At 54.8% G+C, this 24,782-nt stretch overlaps 1 protein-coding gene across 5 annotated transcripts in view; it reads left to right on the plus strand.

Annotated features, from left to right (window-relative positions):
• ASTN1 (astrotactin 1) overlaps positions 1-24,782 on the plus strand; it is a 66,875-nt gene that overhangs the window by 27,885 nt on the left and 14,208 nt on the right. For 3 of the 5 annotated variants that reach the window (XR_013931274.1, XM_080407512.1, XM_080407515.1), the window contains exons 5-21: positions 318-425; positions 1,491-1,640; positions 2,631-3,084; positions 10,392-10,466; positions 10,961-11,098; positions 11,482-11,632; positions 12,351-12,517; positions 12,714-12,908; positions 13,233-13,360; positions 15,636-15,740; positions 15,913-16,101; positions 19,330-19,598; positions 19,863-19,996; positions 20,670-20,821; positions 21,168-21,303; positions 21,420-21,520; positions 22,165-22,348. Coding sequence is in view for 4 of the 5 variants with exons in the window: in XM_080407512.1 (XP_080263638.1) it covers positions 318-425; positions 1,491-1,640; positions 2,631-3,084; positions 10,392-10,466; positions 10,961-11,098; positions 11,482-11,632; positions 12,351-12,517; positions 12,714-12,908; positions 13,233-13,360; positions 15,636-15,740; positions 15,913-16,101; positions 19,330-19,598; positions 19,863-19,996; positions 20,670-20,821; positions 21,168-21,303; positions 21,420-21,520; positions 22,165-22,348 (2,836 nt within the window). In the remaining variant the exon portion in view is untranslated. The remainder of the gene's footprint in view (positions 1-317; positions 426-1,490; positions 1,641-2,630; positions 3,085-10,391; positions 10,467-10,960; positions 11,099-11,481; positions 11,633-12,350; positions 12,518-12,713; positions 12,909-13,232; positions 13,361-15,635; positions 15,741-15,912; positions 16,102-19,329; positions 19,599-19,862; positions 19,997-20,669; positions 20,822-21,167; positions 21,304-21,419; positions 21,521-22,164; positions 22,349-24,782) is intronic. The other 2 variants (XM_080407514.1, XM_080407513.1) reach the window with 2 other exon arrangements.

Genomic DNA, 24,782 nt, shown 5'->3' on the forward strand with positions numbered 1-24,782 from the left:
AGCAGAAACAGTGGTGTCTGCAAGGGTGCAGGTGATGTTGGGTTGGTTGGACGCAAAGATGCAGAGGGTGTTTGCCACGATGAATATTTTATTATACTGGCGTGGCCACAGGGAAAAGTTGCAAGCTAATGGGAGCTATGGCAGGGGGCATGGCTGTGTGTGGTGGGAAGGGGAGAACACGCTATCCCTGCTGCGCCTGGCAGACAAGGCTCCTGGTCTCCAAGGCAAGGCTTGCCCTGGAGGGGTGATGCAGGATGTGATGGCTCAGGGTGGCATGGTGCCAGCCCTGCCGTGACCACACTCGGTGTCCCCTGCAGCCGGCTCAGCATTTCTCAACCCTGAGGGGGACTCGGGGACGGAGGCAGACACCGATCCCCAGCTGACCTTCTACACAGATCCCTCACGGAGCCGGAGGCGCAGCCGAGGTGGGTGCGGGCACGGAGGCGGGTGGTGAGCCGTGGCCCCTCTTGCCTTGTTTGCCGTTGCCTCTCCAGGTTTGGAGACTTTCCATCAGCAAAAGATGGAAATCCAAGCATGATCTGGACTGCCGTGGGCAGGTGCCGGTCCCCGCTCCCACAGCGGGCTGCTGCTGCTCTCCGGTGGAGTTTCTCAGCAGAGGAGGAAATTTATTCTGATTTTTTTGCTGGAGGCTTCTGCTGGGCTTTGGTGTGTATTAATGAGTAACATGCTTCAGAGGCTGTCCCGTGAGCTCCCGTGCTGCTGCTCAGCGTGGTGCTGCTGCGAGTTTGCTCCAGCATCATGCATGTGTGAGCTGTATGTACAGTGGAGGATGGGGAGAGGCTTGTTCCCCAGGCAGGATTCTCACCCCACTGCCCTGCACCATCCCTTTGTGAGGTTTTCCATCCCTTTGGGAGGTTTTGTCCTCTGGGGAAGAGAGTTTGTGTCTATTTTCCCTTTTTAAGCCTTGTTTGCTGGATGGTGCTTTGTTTTTCTGGGAGGCTGGTTCAGGTTTTGTTGCCGCAGGAGATACCCACTCAGCCCCCAGCCAGCTTTTTCCACTCAGCTTCTTCAGCTGAGAGATTAAAAGTCAAAGACCTGTGTGCCCTGAGCAGTTAGGGCTCTGGTGCTTTTTCAAAGGATCCAGGAGGCTGTTGTCATGGCAAAATTAACCTGAGAGAAATGCCAAGGAGGGAGGAAAAAAAAGGGATATTACCTTTCTTCTCAATATCTCTGCTCTGCTATAAGTCCTGATGCTGCAAAGGTCTTGGTGTGCTGCAGTGCAGGGGTATGGGAGAGCCCAGGCTGCCAGGCTTTGGGGAGACCCTGGTCGCAGCAGACTGGAGGGAAGGTCCTGCAGCAAAGGCTGCTTCATGCTTTCGAAAATCCAAAGCAACTCTGCTTGGTTGGATTGATGCTGGATTTCCAGGGGACTGAGCAGGGACTCTACACCCTGAGATCCCCTGGCTGCACCCCAAGATCTTCCTGGGTCCCTGAGGTCACAAGTTTGACTGTGCTTTCATGTTTTGCAGTGGGGTCCCCCCGGAGTCCTGTGAACAAAACCACACTGACCCTCATCAGTGTGACGAGCTGTGTCATCAGCCTGGTGTGCTCTTCCCACATGAGCTGCCCTCTTGTTGTCAAGATCACCCTCCACGTCCCTGAGCACCTCATTGCTGATGGTGAGCACCCACCCCATGGTCTTACCCCCCGCTCCTGCCTCGTTCTGTAAGCTGTAATGGAGGAGAGGAGGGAATGATGGAGAGAACAGATGCAGGATGGGTGTAGGTTGGAGGGGACAGGCATGGATTGGAGGGTACCAGTGCATGACAGAGAGGATGCATGGGATGGAGGGGATGGGCACAGGACAGAGGGGATGGGTGGAGGACAGAGGTGGCTGTTGTGGGATGGAGAAGATGGCTGCAGGACAGAGGGGACAGGTGTGAGATGGAGGGTACCAGTGAGGGAGTGACGGATGGAGTGGTACCAGATGGAGGGCATGGGTACAGGACAGAGGAGACAGATACAGGATGGAGATGGTTGTTGTGGGACAGAGGTGATGGGTGCAGGATAGAGGGGGCAGGCATGGGATAGGGGGTATCGGTGTGGGACACAGGTGTGGGACACAGGGCTTGGATGCAGGGTGGAGGAGATGGGCGCAGGACTGAGGGGACCATTGTGGCATGGGGGGGACAGGCATGGGATGTAGGGGATGGGGATGGAATGGAGTGAACCATCAGGGGATGAAGGACATCACTGTGGGATAGAGGGGATAGGTGTGGAGTGGAGATGGCTGTTGTGGGACAGAGGGGACAGGCACAGGGTGGAGGTGGCTGTCACAGGATGGAGGATAGGCATGGGACAGAGCGGGCCATCACAGGGCAGAGGAGATGGGCATTGGTCAGACGATTCATTGTGGAACAGAGGGTGCTGCTGTGAGACAGAGGGCACTGTCTCAGGACGAAGGGGGCGGACAAGAGATGAAGGAATCCATCATGGGATGGAGGGGACCATCACGAGATGGAGGGGACCATCATGGGATAGAAGGATCCATCACAGGATGGAGGGGGACCATCGTGGGATGGAGGGGTCTATTATGGGATGCAGGGGACCATCATGGGATGGAGGGAACACCAGCGAGTCACCGCTGCTGACTACCCTTTTGCTGGCAGGGAGCCGGTTCATCCTGCTGGAGGGGAGCCAGCTGGATGCTAGTGACTGGCTGAACCCGGCGCAGGTCGTCCTCTTCTCCCAGCAAAACTCCAGTGGGCCCTGGGCCCTGGACCTCTGCGCCCGGCGCCTCCTCGACCCCTGCGAACACCAGTGTGACCCCGAGACTGGTAGGTGGTCAGGCAGTTGGGTGGCTTTGGGAGGTCACCTCTGCTCAGCCCAGCTTTGGTGGGGTAATGCCTTCTTGCCTCACTCCACGTGCAACAACGGAGCTGCTGGGTGCCCCGTGTGGCTGCAGGCTGGGCTCAGCGGGGAAGCACGTGGAAAGCTTTGTCCTCCCCTGTCCCTCCTGTCCCCCCCTTTCTCCACAGGTGAGTGTCTCTGCTACGAAGGTTACATGAAGGACCCTGTGCACAAGCACCTCTGCATCCGGAACGAGTGGGGAACGAACCAGGGGTGAGTGCGCCTGCCGCGGTGCGCCCGGGCTTAGTCCCCCCTCACACGAGCTGCTGGGCTTCAACAGCCATGTAGTGGGGCTCTGGCAAATGCTCTTGGGGGAAAGAATTAGAAGCATCTGGGTGAATAGTAAGGCCAGCATACGGCAGGGCTCTGCTGCAGGTCTGCAGGAGGCGAGGTCTTCTATTCTTGGAAATAATCAGAGATGATGTGGAAGGGACCATTGCTAGGTTTCAGAGTAAACACCCCCTGGCGAAGATTGAGGCTGCTTCTCTTCCCCTTGCGGGCACTCTCCTCGGCATCCTGCACTTCATGGGTCTTTCAGTGTGGGTGTGCAGGGCATCAGAGGAGGGCTGAGGTCAGGCTGAGGTCCCCAGTGGAGGAGGGAGGCTGCGGGCTGGGGACACCCCATTGAAAATTGGGCAAATTAGATGGTTAGGTGCCATGGCCTAGAGGGAGCAGAGGAGCTGCCATCTGCTCCACAGCTTTGCACTCATGGAAGTGCAAAGGGAAATTTTTCTGATGTTTTGGCAGCAATTTGATGGGGGATCCCAAACTGCTCTGTCTCCAGCCTCTTCTCTGTTTTTTTAATTTTAAAAGCAATTTAGCAATTAAACCCAGTGCGGAGCACCAGCCATGGGAGACAAGGGCAGCTGTTGTTGTGGGTGCCCTGGGCGAGGCTGGGGATGAAGTGATGCTCATGGCACAAGTGGCCCCATGCTGGGGATGTGATGGGTGGTGTGGTCAGGGTCCCCAAGCCACTGTGAGGTATTGCTGCTGGGGTGGGAAAATGCAGGCAGAAATACAGCTCCCTGCCCTGTTCCCCGCCAGGGGACAAGTGTCCAACAGGGATGTCCCCAGATCCCCTGTGCCCATCTAATTAGAGGAAATGAGCCATGGGACTGGGCTGTGGAAAGGAATATTCCCCTTGCCAGGAACTTGGGATGTGTTGTGTTTAGGGGTGTCTCACAGTGGGTTGGATAGAGTCCACGGCCACCCACAACTGCACATGGCTTTGGTGCCAGCCTGTGCCTCAGGCAGATTTGCAAGGTCATGGACCCATGACCTTGCAAAAAGCAAGAAGGCAAATGACTTTGTCCATTGAGGCAGGTAGTAAAAACGGTTAAGCATGGTGGAGAAACATTTGCTCCCTTCCCCTGTGCTTTTCCTTTGCTCCTGGGTGTGGGTCTGCATCTTCACACTTTTCCTCCAGTGCACAATGCTCTTCTCTAGCTTCTTCTTCCTAATCTAGCTGCTCCAGCGTCTAAAGGGAAAGTGGAGAAAAAGCTGCTTTCAGGTGAATTGGGACGAAACATAGATGGTAACAAGAAGGAAAGAAGCCAAGGCCAGGAAGGACAAATCCACTCCTGAAGCCCTCTGGACCTGTTTGCAGCTCCGGACCCAGCTTTAGTCTCAGCAATGCCAACCCAAAGGGTGCTCAGGACCCACTCTGTTCCTCCAGGGGATTTAGAGTTGCTTTTCAGACCCAGCTCCACCCCAGTGCCCCTATGGGGGCCTTCTGCTCATGCTTGAGCTCTGCCTTTCCTTCTGCAGCAGTGTTCATACCTGGCCAGGATACATATTGTCTTGGGTCTTATCTCATATAGCAGAGTTGGCTACGGCAAGTTACACGCAGTTTCCAACATACTTTTCTGTTTGGAGCAGAGAAACCTAGCAGGTCTCTTTTTCTCCAAAGTGCAACACAGCCCTAGACCATGGTGGGGCCACTAAAGTCCTTCTGCCCTTCTCTGGGCTCTTGAGAAGGCTCTGACACTGCAGCATAGGGGCTTTTTCAGCACCACCCTTTCAGAGCTCCTGTTTTGAGCTGTTTGAAACCAGGGTTATGTTGTGTTTCTTCCTTAACTTGTCAGGTTTTTGTTTCTGAAAATGGCAGCAGCTGAAACCACACTTCACCACCACTGCCTGCAGCTTCCACTGTAGATAGGGGCACTTGAAAGCATGCCCACACTAAGCATTGTGATGCCGAGGCCAACCTGATGTTTAATGTTTTTTTTTTTTTTTCTGCGCTGTGATCTGTTCCTGATGTCCAGGTGCTGCTTGGTGCAGCTCTGCTTGCAAGGGCTTGTGATGGTGGAGGTATCTTCTACCTGCCTAAAGTGTCCCCTGTGAACCCTTGGCCTCCACAGGGTCATGTCTGTGATGAACTCTCTTTGGTCCAGCAGAACTGTCTTGCCAGAGCCTGTTTAACTGAACGACTTGTAGCTTTAACCTGGTGTTCACGTTTTAGGGGGTGGAAGTTGAGCTGCTGGGCTACGCTGTCTTTTGTTGCCCTCACCAGCTCGCTCCCAGCTCCAGCCTAACCGGCTTGCCCACAGGCTCACCTGGAAAAGCTGTCTGCAAATCCTCTACTCTCTCCCTGCAAATTCCAAGGCAAGATCGACTGTGCCTGAATCGCTTCTGACTGTTTGTCTAAGATGCTCTAACCCCTCCAGCACTGGAGCGATGTGCTGCAGCCATGGGTGGCACCAGCAGGCAGCAAGTCCATCCCCAGAGAAGCCACGCTGGCTCTTAGCAAGGGGGAGGTCACCAAAGCAGGACCTGGGGGCTCTGCCAAATCCCTCGGTGTGCTTGGGAGCGATGCGGACTTCCTAGGGTGGCATTTTGATCTGAAAACTCATTTCAACCCTTTGGTTTAGATAGGTTTGCCACTGGTTTGTTTTTATTTACAGCGATTATGGGTTGACTGGGTGTCTGTTCAGTCAGCAGCATCTAATTTTGCTCATGGAGGCGAGCTCATCTTTGAACTATTATTGGCGATGGCAGCGAGTCTTTGTGTGTTGTGTGTATTTTGGGTACCATGCTGAGATCCATGCCTCTGCGGTACGTCTTTTACCCAATGCATCCGGTCCCTAAATCTTCATCAGTTTTTCAAAAAATAAAATCTTTTTGATCATAGGTAGCAGATACATTTGATCAGCTGGGGTTTTTTTTTGTGTGCTGCTCTTCAGCTGTTTTAAACAAATCTGGCTGGTGCTGTTTGTGTGTTCACAGCCTGTCTTCCTACTTTGATACGCATTGTTAATTAGCTGCTTTTTGGCTCTTACTCTAATGTTTCCCAGGTAGGATGCAGTTTCCAGCAGCCCAACCAACCTTGCCTCATCTTTGCTTATCAAACCAAATTCCTGTGGTTACTTCATGGTATGACTTGACCAAAAGTCTCATCAGCTCATTCTGCCTTTAGTTAATAAGCCGTTACCTGCCCGCATTTGTACTTCTTCATCTCAGCCCTTAGATCCATCGTGCCATGGCCCATGACTCATCCCCATGTGCGGTTCTTGCCTGGGTGTCCTTTTCAGACACCCTGATGAGATTTAAGAGGGTCTGCATTTAAGGAGTCTTTCTCGACATGCCCTTTCAACTTGTAACGGGCTTCACCCCAGCATGGGGAGCTTTTAGGTCACGTTAAGGCAATTTGGTGAATGCGTCTGGCTGGGCGCTTTCACCCTCTTCTAGCAGCTGGCAAGCGAGGGCCACCCCAGCCCCACTCCCAAGCAGGGTGGATTACCCTTCTCTCCACCCCACAGCCTGGCAGCCTGTTTTTCCAGCAAGAGCCCATGACCTGCTCACCTACCTCCCCTTCCCACAGTGCTGCTTCTCCTCTGCACGCAGTTATCCCTCTCCCTGGCCATGCACCTGCTCCTCCTGTCCCAGCCCCACGCGCTATCCACTCCCCATGCCACAGAAGAGGCAGGGACATGCTGAAATAACAAGGACAGCACTTTTCCTGCTTAGAGTCTTTTTTTTCTCTCCTTTTCCCTTTTTTTCCCCACCCCTTTTTCTATATTTTTCCCCCCTCTGCCTCTCTCCATCCCCTGCTGTGTGCCTCGGCTTTGCGAGCTTGAAGGACAGCCAGATAAAAAGCTCCTCTTTCTTTCAGATCCTTTCACCAAACCACCCATCCGCCTCCTCCTCCTGCCTCATTCTCCTTGCAGATTTACGGGCAGCCCAGGGAGAAAGTGCTGGCATTAGCATTTTTAATAAAGAGCTGCTTGGAAGGGATGGCAGGGGGTGGGGAGGTGGGAAGGGGAGAGGCATAGGCAGCTGAAACCCAAGCAAAGACATTGCAAAGCAAAACAAAGTCAGGGAGGAGCCGGGATGGATGTCGCTGGCATGAGAAGTTGGCAGTTTGATGCTCATGTCACATCTGCTCTCTGCTTGCCCCCCATCAGGGTGGTGTTGGGTCTTCATGGGTCCCCACTTTATTTATTGTGGGGGGTGGATCCTGGGGCTGCAGAAGGGGTGCAGGCAGCGTCGGGATGCTTCTGGTCCATTCACCGTGGGCTTGAACTCCTGAGCCACCAGCGAAGGGATGCGGTGAGCACATTTGTCCACGCACTGGGAGCTGGTGCTTTGAAACCATGATGGGGTTCAGCATGGCCATCTTCATGCTGCTCAACAGGTGGAAACCCCCAGGAGCACAGGGGGTCAGGCAACCAGACATGAAGTCACATATTTCATGCGTAACAGCCGATCACCTTCTCCTCCAGTGGCATTTCAGCTGCACTCAGGTGCAGTGACTTCTCAGTGCCTTCAGCAAAGACCGTCTCCTGCAGCCCCTTCGACCTCCCTTGCCAAACCAGCTGCTCCACATTAGTTGACCGTGGTCGCATCCTGCAGGCACCAGCCTTTGATTCCTCACCCCACCCATCTTGTCTAGAAGAGCTTTTCAGGGAGCAAGGACCAGCAGGAGCACAGTTCTTAACGCTGGAAGTCAGTCTGGCTTTGTCCCCTTGGGGATGCAATTCAAGCAGGGCCAGCATCCTGTTGAGGTGGGTCAGAGCATCACCAGCAGCATCAGGTCTGGAGGCCTTAGCAGGTATTTCAGGAGCTTCCACTGAAGCCCAGATCTGGAGCAAAGCATAGCTGATGGTCCAGCTGGAAAAAGCAGAAGCCTGAAGATCATCCTGGGAATGCACTGGCAGCGCTTTGGCTGTGGGAACTTGCTGACTGAGTGTGGGGAGTTTGCTGGTTCTCAGCTGCCCTGGTGTTCCCCTGTGGTGTTGTTTCAGACACCTACTCAAGTGCCAAGGCTTGCAGGGAGCTGAGAGCTGTCATTTCTGGCCCATTTAATCCAACCTGACGAGGTGCAGAGCTGCTTCTGATCAGTCCCACTTTCCTTTGTGAGCTCTGAAGATCATGCAACCAAAATACCTGCCAAGAGCAACAAAAACCACAGCAGCGAGGTGCCTCCAGTGATCACAGAAAGCAAGGAGGGAGACAGCCGTGTGGGCACAAGCTTGCATGCATGGGAGAGGGAGGAGGAGGTGAAACAGCGGCAGAAGCACAGCGGGGAAAAGGCAGTGATGGAGGAGGTGAGGTGTGCCTGGGGGAGGAGATCTCGCCCCATCCTCTGCAGCAGAAGGCACAAGTCAGCAAGGGTGCATGGGTGGAAATGCTGGCACTGAGCTCTTGAAGAGCCTCCTCGGAGATGAGGATGGGTAAGTGCCTCTTGTTGAGCTGGAGGTCTTGTGTGGAGACTGTCTTGGCTTACCCACAGAAGGTACCATGTCCTCGAGGACTCAGTGGTGCCTGGCAGCATGGGTTGTCCCCTGCCTCCTAGTCATGCAGCTAAAGGCTGAACATCCCTTTTAATGGGTCTTTTTTGACCCCAAGCAGAGGCAAAGTGGGGCTGGCTGGGGAGATGCCACATGATCCCTTCCTGGAGCGTGGAAGCTTTTTCCCCAGCTTAAAGCCATCATCATGCAAATTTTAGCCACGGTTGGAAATTGCACCCTGGGTTGACGCAAGATTGCTTGGGCACTGATTTCCACCCACCAGGCAGGTCTAAGCCCACCACCTAGCATGTCCTGGAGGTGTTGGCATCCATGGGCTGCCAGATGTGCCACCTGGCGAAGGTCCAGCAGCCGTGACGCTGTCGCAGTGCCTTTCCCAGTGCTGAGCTCCGCCGCAAGCCCAGAGCTGCTCTTCATAACTGCTTTTCCATCCAAATCAATAGGGAACAATACGTTGCCTCTGCTTTTGTTCCCTGCCCGGTGTGCTCCCGAGAAGCAAGAATAAAACCCATCTGCGGGAACGCTGGAAGGTAGAGGCGCGAAGCATTCAAGGTATTGGTGAGACACAAGGAGCACATCGCTTTCTGGCTGAAGCTGACCTCATTCAGGGCAATCCGATCTGCGGGCTGAATGTAATCCCCGCTCCCAGCCAACCGGACGGGAAAATGGCATTGTATCCCAGCGAGGAAATGAGACGGTGCGCTGTAATCCTGCAATCAGGATTTTTTTTTTTTTTTTTTTTTGTCCTTGCTGAAATAACTTCAGATTAGAAATTAAAGTGCTTGTGCAGGAGAGCTGTAATTGCCTCTGGAGAAAATCCCTGGGCTTGTTGGCGGCACCTGATACTCTCACCCTGAATTCTAACAGCAGCAATGTGACAGGATGGAAAAATCTCTTTCTTTCCCCAGCTTTGAGCTCTTGCAGAAGGGATTTTGAGCTTTAGGGTTTGGGAGTGGGGTTTGTGTTGCCTGATTGAAAGCCTACCCATGGTCGGGTCTCTGTGCCTCCCCTTGCTCTGCTTTGTCGGCCTCGCTCTGCAAGCAATGCTCTGCCAGTGGGGCTGTGCCGCTGGGGATGCATGTCTTGTGGTATCATGGCCCTGGGTGTCCCAGCGAAGGCACCAGCCACCGAATTGTGGTGGTACATCACCTTGTGCTATCTAGGGTGGCAGAGATGGAGGAGATGGGGCGATCAGCTCTCCAGCCTCCTGCTTGGCTCCAAGCTCCCAGCTTGTCTTCCAGACCCCTTTGCGAAGTCCCACAGGGGCTGAGGCTTGCTCAGCTCCGCTCCTGGAACAATGAAACTGAAGGAGAATGAGTCAGGTGGTGAAGCTGCTGCCCTGGTCCTAACATGCTCCCTTCCAAAAGCCTCACAGAGAGGGTTCAGCTGCTTTTTGGTTTTATTTTTCCATTTCGATGGCTGTGACACAAATCACTAAAACGGGGGCTGGCAGGGCGGTACCCAAGCATGCAGAAGTGTGAGGCTCGTGAATGTGGGGGCGACTGGAGTGCACTGTGCCCCAAAATAAAGGGTGTGATACACCACTGACCCGTTGGCAGGTTGGGGCTGGGCGAGGATCTGATGTTGCAGAAACCCCAAAATTAAGATCTTGGATGTGGGGCTGTTTTATCACCTTGTCCTGGCTTGGTTTGAGCTGTCTTGTCCCAGGACCCCTCTGCAGGTGAGCTGTGGGCTAAGCAGGGGAAGCATTTTAGGCTGTGAGTGGCAGCAGGGACATGATGCTGGTGTGATGCTCTTTAGTTTCTCTTCCAGGCCTTGGCCATACACCATCTTCCAGCGTGGCTTTGACTTGGTGCTGGGCGAGCAGCCGTCCGACAAGATTTTTCGGTAAGTGGTAAAAGCAACCTTTGGAGCTCCAGAATACAAGTCAGGGCATATGGGCAGGCTGGTACCTCAGCTGGCAGTGCTAAGCATGGCTGTTCTGTGCCACCTCCTGGGGACATGCAAGCAAGGCTGGGAAGGCCCAGCTGCCATGTGGGATGCTGGATGCCCAGCAGCTAGTTCCTCCTCTCCGTTTCCGTGTGTGGTGAGTGAGGTTTAGGCTCTGAAGGAGGATTTCTACTGAAAAGGGAAGTGCCTTTCTGTTGTTTAGTTTTGTTTTGTTTCAGTTTGGTTTTAAATTACCTAAATTACACATGCTTTTTGGGTGTCATTTGGGTGCATTCAGAGGAGCCACCCCACTTTGTGCTGCCCATCTGGCTTTGCTCAGGCTGGCATCCCTGCAGGGCAGGAGAGAGTTTCAAGGGCTTGGGTCTGGGTAGAGGCAGCCCTATGGGCTTGGCGTTTCCCTCCATGCCAGCCTTTGCTGCTTTCTCTGCCAGGTTCACCTACACCCTGGGGGAAGGCATGTGGCTGCCCCTGAGCAAGAGCTTCGTCATCCCACCAGCCGAGCTGGCCATCAATCCCTCGGCAAAGTGCAAGACTGACATGACGGTGATGGAGGATGCAGTGGAGGTCAGGTAGGTGCGATGGCGGGGCAAGGGTGTTTAGGAGGCATTTCAGCAAATAAACTGGTGGTGTGTCCCTGGGGTGAGAGGACCAACCTAAAGCACGTGGAAGTTGATGACAGCTGGGACCTCCACCCCACGTCTTGCAGGTGGAGATTAGTATGTCCATTAACCTGCCTCTCTCTGATGCCTGTAAAGATGAGCCTTTGGAGGTAGCTCTCTTCGTCTCAGCAGCTCCTGCATCCCTCTGAAAACTTGGCAGCTATTCAGTTTGCTGTCAGCCCAAGGGAAACCTCCACAAAAACTCATGCAGCAGCTGTGGTCACGCACACATTTGCAATGTCGCACTGGAGCAGTGACACACCTCCTCCTCCTCCTCCTCCTCCTCCTTGCAGGGAAGAGCTGATGACCTCCTCCTCCTTCGACAGCCTGGAGGTCCTCCTTGACTCCTTCGGCCCTGTCCGGGACTGCTCCCGGGACAACGGGGGCTGCAGCAAGAACTTCCGCTGCATCTCGGACCGCAAGCTGGACTCTACCGGCTGCGTGGTGCGTGGCCCCCAGGGACCTGCCAATCTCCTTTGGTGTGAGCACGGAGGGGGAGGGTGGAAGGGGAAGGGCTGCATCCTTCCTCCCTTCCCATTGCCTCGGGATGGATATTTTGGGGTTGGTTTTGCGGTGGGAAGAGATGTTTTCAGGCTGGCATCTCCTTCATCCCTGCCCTGGCTGCACGCACACAGGCGGGAGCGAGAGCGCATCTGCTTGCTGGCTCTCTGGGAGGTTCCACATCACTCGTGTGTGTCCCCTGTCACTACCACAGCCACTTTGCTGTGCAGGAAAGGCGTACACCCCGAAACAGAGTGGGGTGTGGGGCTGGGGAGTCCTGCTGCGATGCCACCGGAGCTGGACATTGGGGTGGGGAGGCTGTGAGCGTGGGGCACATGGTGGGTTTCGAAAGGGTAGCATTGCTTTGGTGGTCACCAGAGCTGGGTGCTGGTGAGTGGGGTTGATGCCAGCACATTACCTTGGTGGGGGAGCTTGGGGGGGCTCCTTTTCCAGGGGCTGCACTGTCCCCAGGGCTGCAAAGAGGCTTTGGTGCAGGAGGAATATCTGCAGCCACGGGCGATGTTGCTGCTGTCTGTCCTGCAGCCATCCGAGCATCGCTCAGGCTGCGATTTCCAGTGCTGGAGCCCTCCCCTCTGCCTCAGCCCCAGGGCCAGATTTCTTCCTTGGGGGCTTCACCTCTTGCTTCCCCCACCCCTGCCAGTGCCCGACAGGACTGAGCCCCATGAAGGACGGCACAGGTTGCTATGACCGTCACGTTGGTGTGGACTGCTCAGATGGCTTCAATGGGGGCTGCGAGCAGCTGTGCCTGCAGCAGATGGTCCCCCTGCCCGAGGAACCCCTGCTCTACAACATCCTCATGTTCTGCGGGTGAGTGACCCATCACCGCCCCGGCCACAGGAACATCCCCGAAGTGCTGCTGTACCTTGCCATTGCCAGCCTGAGCTTGTAGGGTTGGGTGGGAGGGTCTCCTCTGTTCCCAGCATCCCTACTGGGGTGGCCTGGCGGCCCCAGTCCCTACTGGTGGGGGCTGCAGTTGATGGTGTACCCTGTGCTGGCTTCCCAGGTGCATTGAGGACTACAAGCTGAGCACGGATGGGCGGTCATGCCAGCTTATCTCGGAGTCGTGCCCTGAGACAGGGGACTGCGGTGAGCCCCGTGAGATGCCCATGAACCAGACACTCTTCGGGGAGATCTTCTATGGCTACAATAACCACTCCAAGGAGGTGGCTGCGGGGCAGGTGCTCAAAGGGACGTTCAGGTGAGCTGGGGACATGGGGAGGTGACCCCAGCAGGGTCAGACCTCACCATTCTCTCCAAGAAGACATGGGAAGCAGCCTGAGACCGGGCCTTAGCAGACTGCCTGGTGCATCCACATCTGGCCAAGCTTTGCAGGAGATGGAGGGGCTGGTGAGGAAGGCGCATCTGAAGCTTTCCATCTAGAGTAGACATCTCTGTAACCTGTACCCAAAGGAAAGGCTTGGTGCTGGGTGGCTTTTTGGGTTGTGTCTCCAGCTGGTGGGGATGATCCCAGGCAGTTCCCCAGTCCTCTAGCCCTTCCTTCCTCTCTGCAATTAACTTCCAGGCAGAACAACTTTGCCCGGGGACTGGAGCAGCAGCTGCCAGATGGGCTGGTGGTGGCCACGGTGCCCCTGGAGAACCAGTGCCAAGAGGAACTCTCTGACCCCACACCCGACCCTGAGTTCCTCACGGGTGAGTGAGTCCAGCCAGATCTGTGCTTCTCCCAGCAGGGCGGCTGCTGGCGTGCCTGGCTTCAGCACCTACCCCTCCCAGGGGATATATCTACCATGGGATGTACTTCATCTGGCTTTAGCATCTCTTGCTCACCTGCAGCAGCAGCAGTGGTAAGAGCAAGGCATTAAAAATGAAGGAGAGGGAAAGGCTGTAAATTAATTGTACAGTGTAAAAGCTCAAGTGTCCATTGGATATTCTGGGTATTTCAAAGAGGATTATTTTTTTTTATTCAAGGCAAAAAGGTTTTCCAAATACTTTTAATCTGATTTCCAAATCAGAACCCCCTTGCTGGCATAACAAAGCATTCAAACCCTGCTGGAACAAAACTAGAATGTTTTGGGTTGTCCTGCCAGAGCATCATGGCCCATGAGCAATAGGGTTATCATGGATTCCTAGACAACCTTCAAGGACATACTTTTCTTCCACCGCTTTGCCAGCACCCCTAAATAGCCTTTGTTTCCTTGGTACTTTTACTGTTGGCCGAAATGGCTGAGGACACCAGGCAGCTACTAAGTGAGGGATGTGGATAGTAAGGTCTTTTGGAAGGTGTCTGCTGGGTGGTCTCATACAAGACCTTGTGCATTTGCTTTGTTTGGCAGAGCTCCCAGGAGGGTTTTGGGGAGCACCCATGGGCTGGACCCAGGGTCTGGTGGGTGCTGGTTGCCCTGACCAGGTGCATGGCGAGGTAGCCCTGTGCGTAGGCAGATGCAGGCAGGGAGGAGGGCGCTGACAGGTCCCAGCAGGGCTGAGCTACCCCAAAAAAAGACGTGTTGGTGGGTCACCCCTGCAGCCATGGGGATGCTCAGCCCTGGATGGAGGACACCTGCTTCCTGATGGGGCTGTACTGCCTTTGACGTGGTTACCTGGATGTAACGAAGGCACTGCCACTGGGGCCTCAGTATCACAGCAGGATTGGTGGGACTGGGACTCCACTGGCAATGATGTTGGTGAGGCAGAAGCCAGTAAATTACCCTATTCATTTCCCACTACTCTGCTGGCTCTTTTGTGGCTGATTAAGGAAAACAAAAGGAAAAAAAAAAAGAAAAGAAGTAAAATCTTCCCTGCTTGTTGGTAAGTAGATCTGGATATTGCTGTCAGTACACGAGAGGCAGAGCTGCTGAGTAAGGAAGGGCTGGTTTTGCATAAACACTTTGCAGGGAAGAGCTGCTGGGAGCAGCCAGCACCAAAGGGAGAGGCACTGGAAGGCAAAGGATCTTATCCTGCTTATCCTCCGCCTTCATTTCTTGTTACGGAGGGGGAAGGTGCCCGTTGTCACCCTCCTGAACTCCTGCTGCGTGGCTGTTTAGCAGCAGTTTGCCACTTCAGCGCCGAGCAGAGGTGTGTATGGTGGCTGTACGGCAGCAGAGCTGTGAGGGAGGAGGTAGCTGTGTCCTGGCATCCTGCTGTGGCACACCAAGGGATGCTCTGATCACCAAAATCAGAGCCGTGGGCACCCTTCAATTCCTTTTCTGGGGCTTTGTCCAAAGCTCGGTGGCCTCTTTATCCCTCATGGAAGCTGAGCTGCCATGAACCTCAACTTGTGTCTTGGGCAGGACACAGTGGCCGGCTGGCCTGCTCTCCATGAATTTCTGGCTCTCATAATGCCAGTGTTGGGGAATAAATGGCTGAGGAACAGAGTGTCTTCGCCTGGAGAAGAGAAAAAAACCCAGGTCCTGCTCAGCCCCAGTGTTGCCATAATGCCTGAAGGGACCGTGAGCATTGACAAGTGGGATCTCCCCCTGCACAGGTGTCCCACTCAGCTCAATCCTGGACAAAAGGGACCCAGGGCCTCTTGGTTGGCCATGCTTGGGCACATGGGGCATGATGGTGACCATTCCTAGGCCTGCAAACAGCTCATTAAAACACGCAACTCTCATTAGTGAGATAATTAGCACACCTGGGCATGTCTTGGGAGCTGGTGGTGGGAAAGAAGCAGGAGGGGATGCAGGAGGAGGCTCGTTATCTTCTGACACAGAGCCCCAGACGGCAGGATGAAACAAACCCATGTGTTTTCCTTCAAAGCCATGATTTTAATTGCTGGGGAGCAGCTGACCCTCAGCTCCGAATGCCTGGCTGCCTCCCTGGGGGTGTGGTGTATGCACAGTCCTTTCCCCTGGCTTCTTCCCCCCTGCTGGCTGTGCTGCCCCAGGCCCAGCACGAGGGGCTGCAGCCATCCCGGTGGTGAGGCATCCCTGAGCAGTGGCGCTGAGCCCCCGTGTCCTTCCTCTGGCAGGGATGGTGAACTTCAGTGAGGTATCCGGGTACCCCCTCCTGCAGCACTGGAAGGTGCAGTCAGTCATGTACCACGTCCGGCTCAACCAGCTGACCATCTCCCAGTGTAAGTGTGCGGGGCGGGGGGGGAGAAGGGAAAAGGGGTGGCAAGAGGACACACAGCCTTCTTCTGGCAGATGATGGGCTCAGAGACTGGTTGCCCATCACAAGCATGCAGGGAGGTGGCAAGGGCTTGGGGTCCTTTGGCATCCGAGCATCAAATCCCATCTTCTCCCCAGCCTTCAGCAATGCGCTCCACTCTTTGGATGGGGCCACATCCCGTGGAGATTTCGTGGCACTGCTGGACCAGTTTGGCAACCACTACATCCAGGAGGCAGTGTACGGCTTTGAGGAGTCCTGCTCCATCTGGTATCCCAACAGGCAGGTCCAGCGGCAGCTCTGGCTGGAGTACGAAGACATCAGCAAAGGTAGGAGCCCTGCTCATCCCCAGGAAGGGTCTCCACAGCCACCCCATGTGAGCAGGACATGGGTTTGCTTTTGGCATTGCAGGGAAAGTGCCCAGCCCGTGTCAGGGCTGCATCCCATCTCATCCTCTTATTTACAGCTTGCTCTTGCACCCTTTAATGCCGGCCAAAGGACTCCTGTGGACTACAGCACTTGTTAGTCCGGGCCAGAAAGGAAGATAAATACCCACTTCCCTAGGGAGATGAATGCTCTAATCCCACCAAGCCATGCTGCCTGATTCTGGACTTAACTGTTATTTGTCTTTAATCCCGTTCCTTCTTTCCTTTTGTCTCCACCATATCTGCTCTCTACCACTTGCATCCTGCGGCCAGACTTTTTTTCCTGCTAATGTGTTTTCTTCTCCTAGTCTGTCAGTGCTGCGCTTTTAATGTCTGGAAACCAGTTATGAACTGGGAGGTTCACTGTGGTGCAGGGGACATCTGGCACTGCTGCATCCCCTCCGGTGCCCTCACTACAGCGAGGTGTGACAGATCCCCAGTGGAAGGGGGTTTTGCAGGGAGGCAATGGCTGGTTTGGATTGAGCTTTCCAAAAGCAGAGGCAGCCTAATGCCTGCCTGCTGTCACCAGCACCAGAGCATCTCTTGTGCTTGCCTTTGCAAAGTTGCCTGCAGGCATTTTGCTGCCTGTGCCGGGGAAGTCGGGTTGCACCACCAAGGCTTGAGCAGCAAGCAAAAACTAGCTCCCAAGCCTGGACGTGGGGGATGCTGCGTGGAGCTGCTTCTTTTTAGGTGACCTTGGTTTGCTGCTCCCTGCCCAGGAGCTACCAGGTGCAGACAGCATGAGCTCGGAGCTCACAGGCACTGTGACCACCACATCATCTCCATTATGAAGCTTTATAATTCTCAGTATTGGCACCAGCCTTTGGTGCTGCTCTTGCTGTGTCCCGGCTGTGGAGACATTTGTTCTCTCTCCAAGGTTCTTGTGTGGGAAAAGCTTCTTTCTGAGCCTGAGTCTGGATCCTGTGGGCTCAGACCTCCTGGAGTGTGGACTTCTTCCCAAGCCCACCTGCGAAAATACAGACCCGTGGCTGTTTTGCTATGGGCTGTCTCCAGATGTAGCATCTTTTGATTGCAAGTACTCTTTTTTTTCCCTCCTGCAATTTCCTCCTCTTTGATTTTTTTTCCTGCCTGGAGGCTTTTCAGGTCTGGCAGTCTCTTTCCACCCACAGTATCACATTTCGGTTTCGCTCTGGCACCTGCCACTTTCCCTCCTTTGCTTTTTGTTTGCAAACGTCAGGAGCTGGATATCGATTGAGAAATTGCAAGAGACAAATCATTCCCTAGCTCTTCTGCCTTTCCTCAGTGCCTGCTAAGCTGCAATTCACAGCCAGCTCAAAGCGATGTGTTTCCAGCTTGCTGGGGCTGTGGAGCAATGCTCTTGTACCCCGGGTTTTAATAGCCTTGCTTTCTTTGCAGGACTCTTGAGGATAGGCTAGTGTTGGCCCATTTCTCAGCAAACCCTTGCAACGAGATCTTCCCACTGAGCCATGGACGTGCTCTCCAGCAGCTCCCTGCAGCAGCCAGCCCGTACCAAGCCACCACCAGCGATGCCCTGAGCCTGCCCAAGGGGCAAGGCTTTGCCTGGGCATCCTTCAGCTTCCTCTGACACCACCAACCACCATCAGTGGTCCCTCTGGGCCATTTTTTCTTAGGTGTAGAGCCAGGGACATCCTTTGGCAGGGATTTTGGGTGAAAAGCACCGTTCCCTTGCATGGCAAGGCTCGCAGCAGTGGGGTGATGTGAGCCAGGGCGCAGCAGTGATGGGCAGATTCCACTTTCTTGACTGCTGTGCCAGGACTTTTCCCCTTGTGTCAAAATATTTCCTGGTATGGGAGCACTGGAGAAGAGCCCATCAAGTGCACAGTCTGGCTCACTGCCCCATGTGGCAGGGACACGGTGGCAGTCAGCATCGGGCAGCTTGGCACGGAGCTGGGAAAGGCGTAGACAGCGGCGATGCTTTCCTGCTGTAAATCTGAGCCTGCTGGACTGCAGGGTTGCCTGAAGGCTGGCAGGCTAAGACCTGCAGATATTCCCCTGTGTGCACAGGGCCTTCAGTCTTGTCACAGGTTGGCTGGGGGTCTGTGGTCCTGATGGATGTACCTGCCTCCACAGACTGGTCGGGGTTGGAAGGCACCTCTGGAGACCATCTAGTCCAATCCTCCGCTAAAGCAGGTTCACCCAGAGCAGGTTTCACAGGGTCACATCCAGGCAGGTTTTGAGTGTCTCCAGAGAAGGAGATTCCACAACCTCTCTGGGTGGCCTGCTCCATCTCTCCATTTTATTTTGCTTTGTGATGATGCTAAGCCCTTAGGGAAATACCCTGTTTCCTTGCCTAGCTGCAAGTTTGCTCACCTCCATTATGCCCCAAGACAGTGTGAAGAGACACGATGAGCCAGGCTTGAGCCAGCTTCTGAAAGGGAACTGTTTCCATCTCCTTTCTCCTGCTTGGGGACTGAGTACAGGAGGGGCAAAGCAACTGAAGAGGGGCTTGGTGGCTTTGTAGCCATCTCAGGAGCTTTCTAGGCATCTGGGCATCGTGAGGCACTTGCAAGTCTTCCCTGCTCTTCCCTGAGCTCTTTGGTGCTGCTGGCTGCAGACCTTTGGGCAGGGAGGTTAACAAGTCAGCATCACTCTGTGCACCTCGGTCTGATGCTTGTCCTCTCTGGTCTCCAGCACGCTCTGTTGCACCACCTTTGGTGCAGGTCCTTGGGAACCGGGGGAGCTGGGTGAAGAAGGCAGCTGTTGGACCAGGAGAGCTTTTGCAGCAGAGTGGTTTGGCAGGGGGGTTTGGTGGGGCATCAGCATGGAGTTAAGGTGTCCAGCCAGGTCCTTGCCGAGTCTCCAGCCGTATGAAGGAGGCTCCCTCTCGTGGAGATGTGCCGCAAGGGTGCGTGTCCCAGTGCCGAGTGAAGGGCTGGGGAAACTGAGGCATGGGGAGACAAAAGGACATAAGACAGCAGAGGCCAGGGTGGACTTTTTGGTCCTGATTCCTCCTCTGCAAACCAGTGAGTGTTTCATCCCTACAGAGCAAATGGGGAGCTCTTAAGGATACAGAGGGTCTCTAGGCAGCACTGCCTCTCTCCTGGGTAGAAGGCAGGGCTCTAGCCCCTCACATCCCCTTATCGATGGCTTGGAGGCCACCCTGGTGTCCCTCTTTTCCCCCTTCTCCAGGTAACTCCCCCTCGGATGAATCAGAGGAGCGTGAGCGGGACCCCAAGGTGCTCACCTTCCCCGAGTACATCGCCAGCCTCTCCGAGTCAGGCACCAAGCGCATGGCAGCCGGCGTGCGGATGGAGTGCCAGAGCCGCGGGCGCTGCCCCTCCTCCTGCCCGCTCTGCCATGTCGCCTCCAGTCCCGACATGCCAGCTGAGCCCATCCTGCTGGAGGTCACCAAAGCAGCCCCCATCTACGAGCTGGTCACCAACAACCAGACCCAGCGGGTGAGAAACCACTGCCTGGGGGTGGTGGGGTTGGCATGGAGGTTGGCATGGAGGTGGCAGGACAGCATTGGGGTGGTCTTTGCAGGCAGCTTTCCCTGGTAGCATTATGTCAAGCTGTGGCAGCCCTTGCCTGCTGGCCAGCCTTGCTCTCCAGGGTGGATGGACCATGCTGAACCCAATGGGGGATGGATGAGCACTGACTCGAGTGGTGGTGGGATGGGAGTTAACCTGCCTGGGTGCTTACCCAATTTTCATCTCTCCTAGCTCTTGCAGGAGGCCACCATGAGCTCGCTGTGGTGTTCGGGTAGCGGGGATGTCATTGAGGACTGGTGCCGCTGTGACTCGAGTGCCTTTGGGGCTGATGGGCTGCCCACCTGTGCGCCTCTCCCACACCCCATGTAGGTCTCCATGCATGTCCAGACTGGCCTCGTGGTGTGATGGGATGGGGAGGAGTCGGCGGCAATGGCCAACGGCATGGTGGCAGGAGGTGGTGGGGCTGGGGTGGATTCGTGGGACAGGTTTGTAAGTGGATGGGGGACCTGGAAATCAGACAGTGTGCAGAGATGCAGTGTCTTTTCTAAATTCAGCTGAGGACTGGGGAGCTCTTTCTGGATCCATCCCCACAGAGCAACCCCAGGGAAGGAGCCCTTTGGGCCAGCATGCCCAGAGCCACGGTGGGAGAAGGGGGAATTGCTCCTCTCCTGAGGTTGCTCTCTCCCATGAGTTAATGGCTTTGAAGCCCTTCTTCTGCGACAGAGTAACGCAAAAACAGTCCCTACAGACTGCCTTACAGAAGCCAGCTCGTTTCTGGCGCGTTTGCGTGTGGTCCGCACAGCAGAGCGAGTGGCACTAGCAAACACACTCATGCTGCCTTTTGCACCATGCTGAGGTTGTCCTCAGCACCATCTCCCATACTGTGTGCCTCAGCCTAGTGGTTTTGTTGCCTTTTGAAGGCACAAAAGTACAGCAAGGTGGTGATAGACATGGGTGAAGGTGAGCATGGGTGGGCAGTGGGGACAGCTGGTAGACCTTGCCCTCCTGAGGTGCTGACTGGCTGGCATTGCCTCCCAGCTTGCGGCTCTCCACCGTTCACGAGCCCAGCAGCACACTGGTGGTGCTGGAGTGGGGGCACTCGGAGCCCCCCATAGGGGTGCAGATCGTTGACTACCTCCTCCGTCAAGAGAAAGTCACCGACAGAATGGACCACTCCAAGGTGGAGACAGGTGAGGGGGGACTCCGCTGGTTCTCTCTGGGGAGGGTGGGATGGAGATGTTGGAGGAGAGCCTCTGCCTCCCTCTTTGCAAGGGGATGCTGCAACATATCCAGTATTCTGTGGAGGAGAAAGCAGCCCCTCTCCTGCCTACCATGCTGCAGAAGTGGCAGCTCCATGCCATGGTGATGAGCCTTGCTGGAAAAGCAACAGGTCCATCTCTGCACCAACCTCATGCATGAGCCTTGGTCCCCCTCAGCGCCAGGCAGCATGGTAGTGGACACAGACCTCGGCGGCTCTCCACAGCCCCGGGGACACCTGTGTCATCACCCGTGGTATGTCCTCCCCTCTCTCCCTAGAGACGGTGCTGAGCTTCGTGGACGACATCATCTCTGGTGCCAAGTCACCCTGTGCCATGCCGGCCCAAGTGCCTGACAGGCTCTCCTCCACCATCTCCCTCATCATTCGGTGCCTGGAGCCCGACACCACCTACATGTGAGTCACCTTCCCTGTGCCATGGCAGCGCCCTTGCCCTGACTGTGGTGCTCCTGCCTGGTGCTGCCTGTGCTTGCATGGTAATCCAGAGCTTCACCTTCTTCCTTCTCGTTCAGGTTCACACTCTGGGGAGTCGATAACACAGGCAGACGCTCCAGGTCTAGTGATGTGACAGTCAAGACCCCCTGCCCTGTGGTAGATGACGTGAAAGCTCAAGGTGAGATGGAGAGAGCTGCTGGACTATGATGCTTGCGACAAGCAATAGGGAGTTCCCCCTTCTAGCATGTCCCTACACAAGTCGCGTGAACTGGCTGTAACACCTCCTTCACCTGTGGTGGCCCAAGTGCTGCTCAACGTAGTGTTGAGGGTTGGTGTGGAGGGCAGCAGGAGATATACATCCTCTCCACAAACAAGTGCAGAGCTACTCTGTGCTGGTGGAGGGGTGGCAGGGTGGGTGGAGGGGCAGGCATTCAGGACATACCAGGATAGCCAGGAAGACCTGCCTGTCCTGCCTAGAAAGCAACTGGGCAACTGGCAGCGTAGGTGGTGGCTGTGCTCAAGAACCCCCAGTTGTGTGCCTGCTCATAAATAATGGTGTTTCACTAACAGTACCTGATGACGCCATCTGTCTCTCTTCCTAATTGGACCAAACTGCAGGAACCTAACCTGGACTGAATCTAGGGAATGCCATCTACTCTGTTGCTCATCCATTGGGACCTTGTCTTGATATGACATAACTCATAACTCAAGGGGAAAATCTTGGCTCTGGTCTTTGTTTCCCTAGAGCTGAGCTTTAGCCTGGTGGGCTTTGTTCATGCCTTTCCTTGCACCTCACTGAATACCCCATGTCCTTCTGCCCAGAAATAGCAGACAAGATCTACAACCTCTTCAATGGCTACACCAGTGGCAAGGAGCAGCAAACAGCCTACAACACACTGCTGGACCTGGGTTCCCCTAGCCTGCACAGAGTCCTTTACCACTACAACCAGCACTACGAGAGCTTTGGGGAGTTCACCTGGCGCTGTGAAGATGAGCTGGGGCCCAGGTAGGCTTGGGAGCTGTTGGTCACCAAGGAAGGTGGCTGTCTGGCAAATCTCATGAATTTGTTTGATGATAGAGCTTAGAGTCTTACAGCGGGGCTCCTGTTTTGCTGGATGTTGTACATACGTTTGAGGTCCAGCCATCTCCCCTGAAGAACCATAAACATAGGACAAGGTGGAAGGCAGTAGACCATTATCAAGCCATCATCTTTGTCCATCCCACCAGCCCTATGCCATCTCTGGAGTTTTGCCTTGTCTGTTCATGCTATACAAGGTGGGAAGGGGATGGGATTCTCTCTTTCCCTCAGTAGCTGCTGCCGCAGGAAAAGAAGCAGAAGGTCTTGGGGAAAAATAATGCACGTTTGAGGAATGGAGGTTGTTGTGATTGAGAGGGGGAGGGAGTGTGGTTGGAGAACCTTGTTAGGGAAGGGATCTGGGCATTGATGGAGGGAAGAAGCCACAAGGAGGTGGTTGTACCTTCAAGCTTGATGGAGAAGGTGACACAGAAGAGCTTGGTTGTGGAAGCTGCTGGATGAAGTGCTTGCAAACACACATACATGTGCTCAGCCATACCAAGGTCAGGCTTGGCTTTCCTCCTTTTCCTGGGCTTTGGCTGGAGCTGAATGCATTTCTGTGTGTTGAACTCACTGTCACTTGTGGTCCAAGGCAGGAAGAGGATCGACCTTGGGTCTGGGTTGCGTGTGATCCCTCCCTTTTGATCCATGTCTGTGGTTGTGTGCGCTGATCTCAGGGACACGAGTGGTTTTGCTGCCCAAGCAGTGCTGAACTGCCACAGCGGGTTTTGGAGGAGGTTGCGCTGAAACAGCCTGAGTGAGCACCGTGTCCTTTCCCTAGGCCAGGTCACTGCAGCCCCCACAGCTGTCTGGGGATGAGGTACCTCATGCCCGGGGCTTCCAGAGGCAGCCAGATGTTCCCTTCTCCCCCTGTCCTTCGATGTCTGCTTTTGTCTGTGTAATTTCCCGGTAACGTGGATGTTTCCAGTCAGTTTAGCAAGCTGGGCTGGGAGATTGTGTGGGCTGCAGTGGTGTTTCATAACATCTGGCCTCCAAAGAACCAGAGCCTTGAGCCCATCTGGAAATCAGGATTACTTCAAATGTACATCAACAACAGCTCCTACCTATGAAATGCATGGCCTCCACCTTACTCCCCTGCCCCACCCTTCCTCTTGCTGGTCTCACCGCTAGCTGTCTTCCAGTTCTGCTTCTCCAGATGATCAACTTGTGGATTTCTAACAGAGGATTGGAGATCCTCCGTGTACTTTGTCTGTCCTCCAAACCTCTGCTAGGTGGTCAGAAAGATTCAGCGAATAGCTGGTAGCTGTCTTGCACTTAGTGTCTTAGGTGTGTCTCCTAGTTCATCTTTGGTGGGGAACTCCTAAGAGATCCTCCATTCCTGGGGCAAAGCCAGGGTCTCTCCTCTTTCCCCTCTTCCCACTTGTGTTCTAAGAAATGTGAGCTCTTTGAGGAACAGCCTCAAAGCTCAGCAGTGACATCCCAGCGCGTGGAGTCTTGTTAAGACTGAGGCTCCCACCAACTCCTCTGCCCAGGGTCGCTTCATTCCCATGACACCAAGTGGGATCAGCAGGCTTGGACTTAATGTCTCACCTTCATCTCAAGCCCAGCTGTGGTGATGCCACTCTGTCTCCATTTCCAGATGTGAAATCCAGCCCCAGTTTGCACAGACCATCTGACATCTGTTGTGATGGTTTGCATGAGGACTACATAAAATTCCTTACGTGACAGACTGGAGTCATCCGACAGCCATCGACAAGGCTGAGCATGGCTGTTGCTGCCTCAGTGAGGAGACCAAGGACCAGCCACAACATTGGGTGGAAACGGCCTCCTCCAGCCCTGCGAGGCAGAGGTACATTGGCACGGAGCAGCCAGAAATGCCACTGAAGTTGCCCAAATGTTACCGTGTGCTGTGTGAATCTACGAGCCAGAGGGTTAAGTCCACCCTCTGGAAACGCTGGAGCACTTAGGCTGGGATGACGCAAGTTGCTGATGAAGTGTTTGCAGCTCGCGCTACTTGGAAAGAGGCATTTAGGCAGCTGCAGCGGGTTCTGGTGATGACAAATCTTGGAAAGCAGACCTCCTGTTTGATCGTCTGCGAAGGCAAAGCATCCAGACTGGTGGTGACAGGGCAAATCACTTGCAGATGACATTATTTAGCCAGCAGACAGAGTGTTTGTTTGACTGTTGCTGATGCTCCTTTGAAGTCCTGGATGTGGACCCACGCAACTGACTGACTCTACCGTGTCCCTCCTCCTCCAGGCAGCCACGCTGCCTGCTGGATCTGCTTGTTTGGGGTGTGCTCACCTTCCTTCTTGGTGACGCTGGCTGTGGACTGAGGGAAGCGAGGGTGTGTGCACATAACTTTTCTGGGGTTTCCAGTCCAAGAAGGGCTGCAGAGAGCCCT

This window comes from Falco punctatus (assembly GCF_963210335.1).
Source record: "Falco punctatus genome assembly, chromosome: 11".
Classification (NCBI taxonomy): domain Eukaryota; kingdom Metazoa; phylum Chordata; class Aves; order Falconiformes; family Falconidae; genus Falco; species Falco punctatus.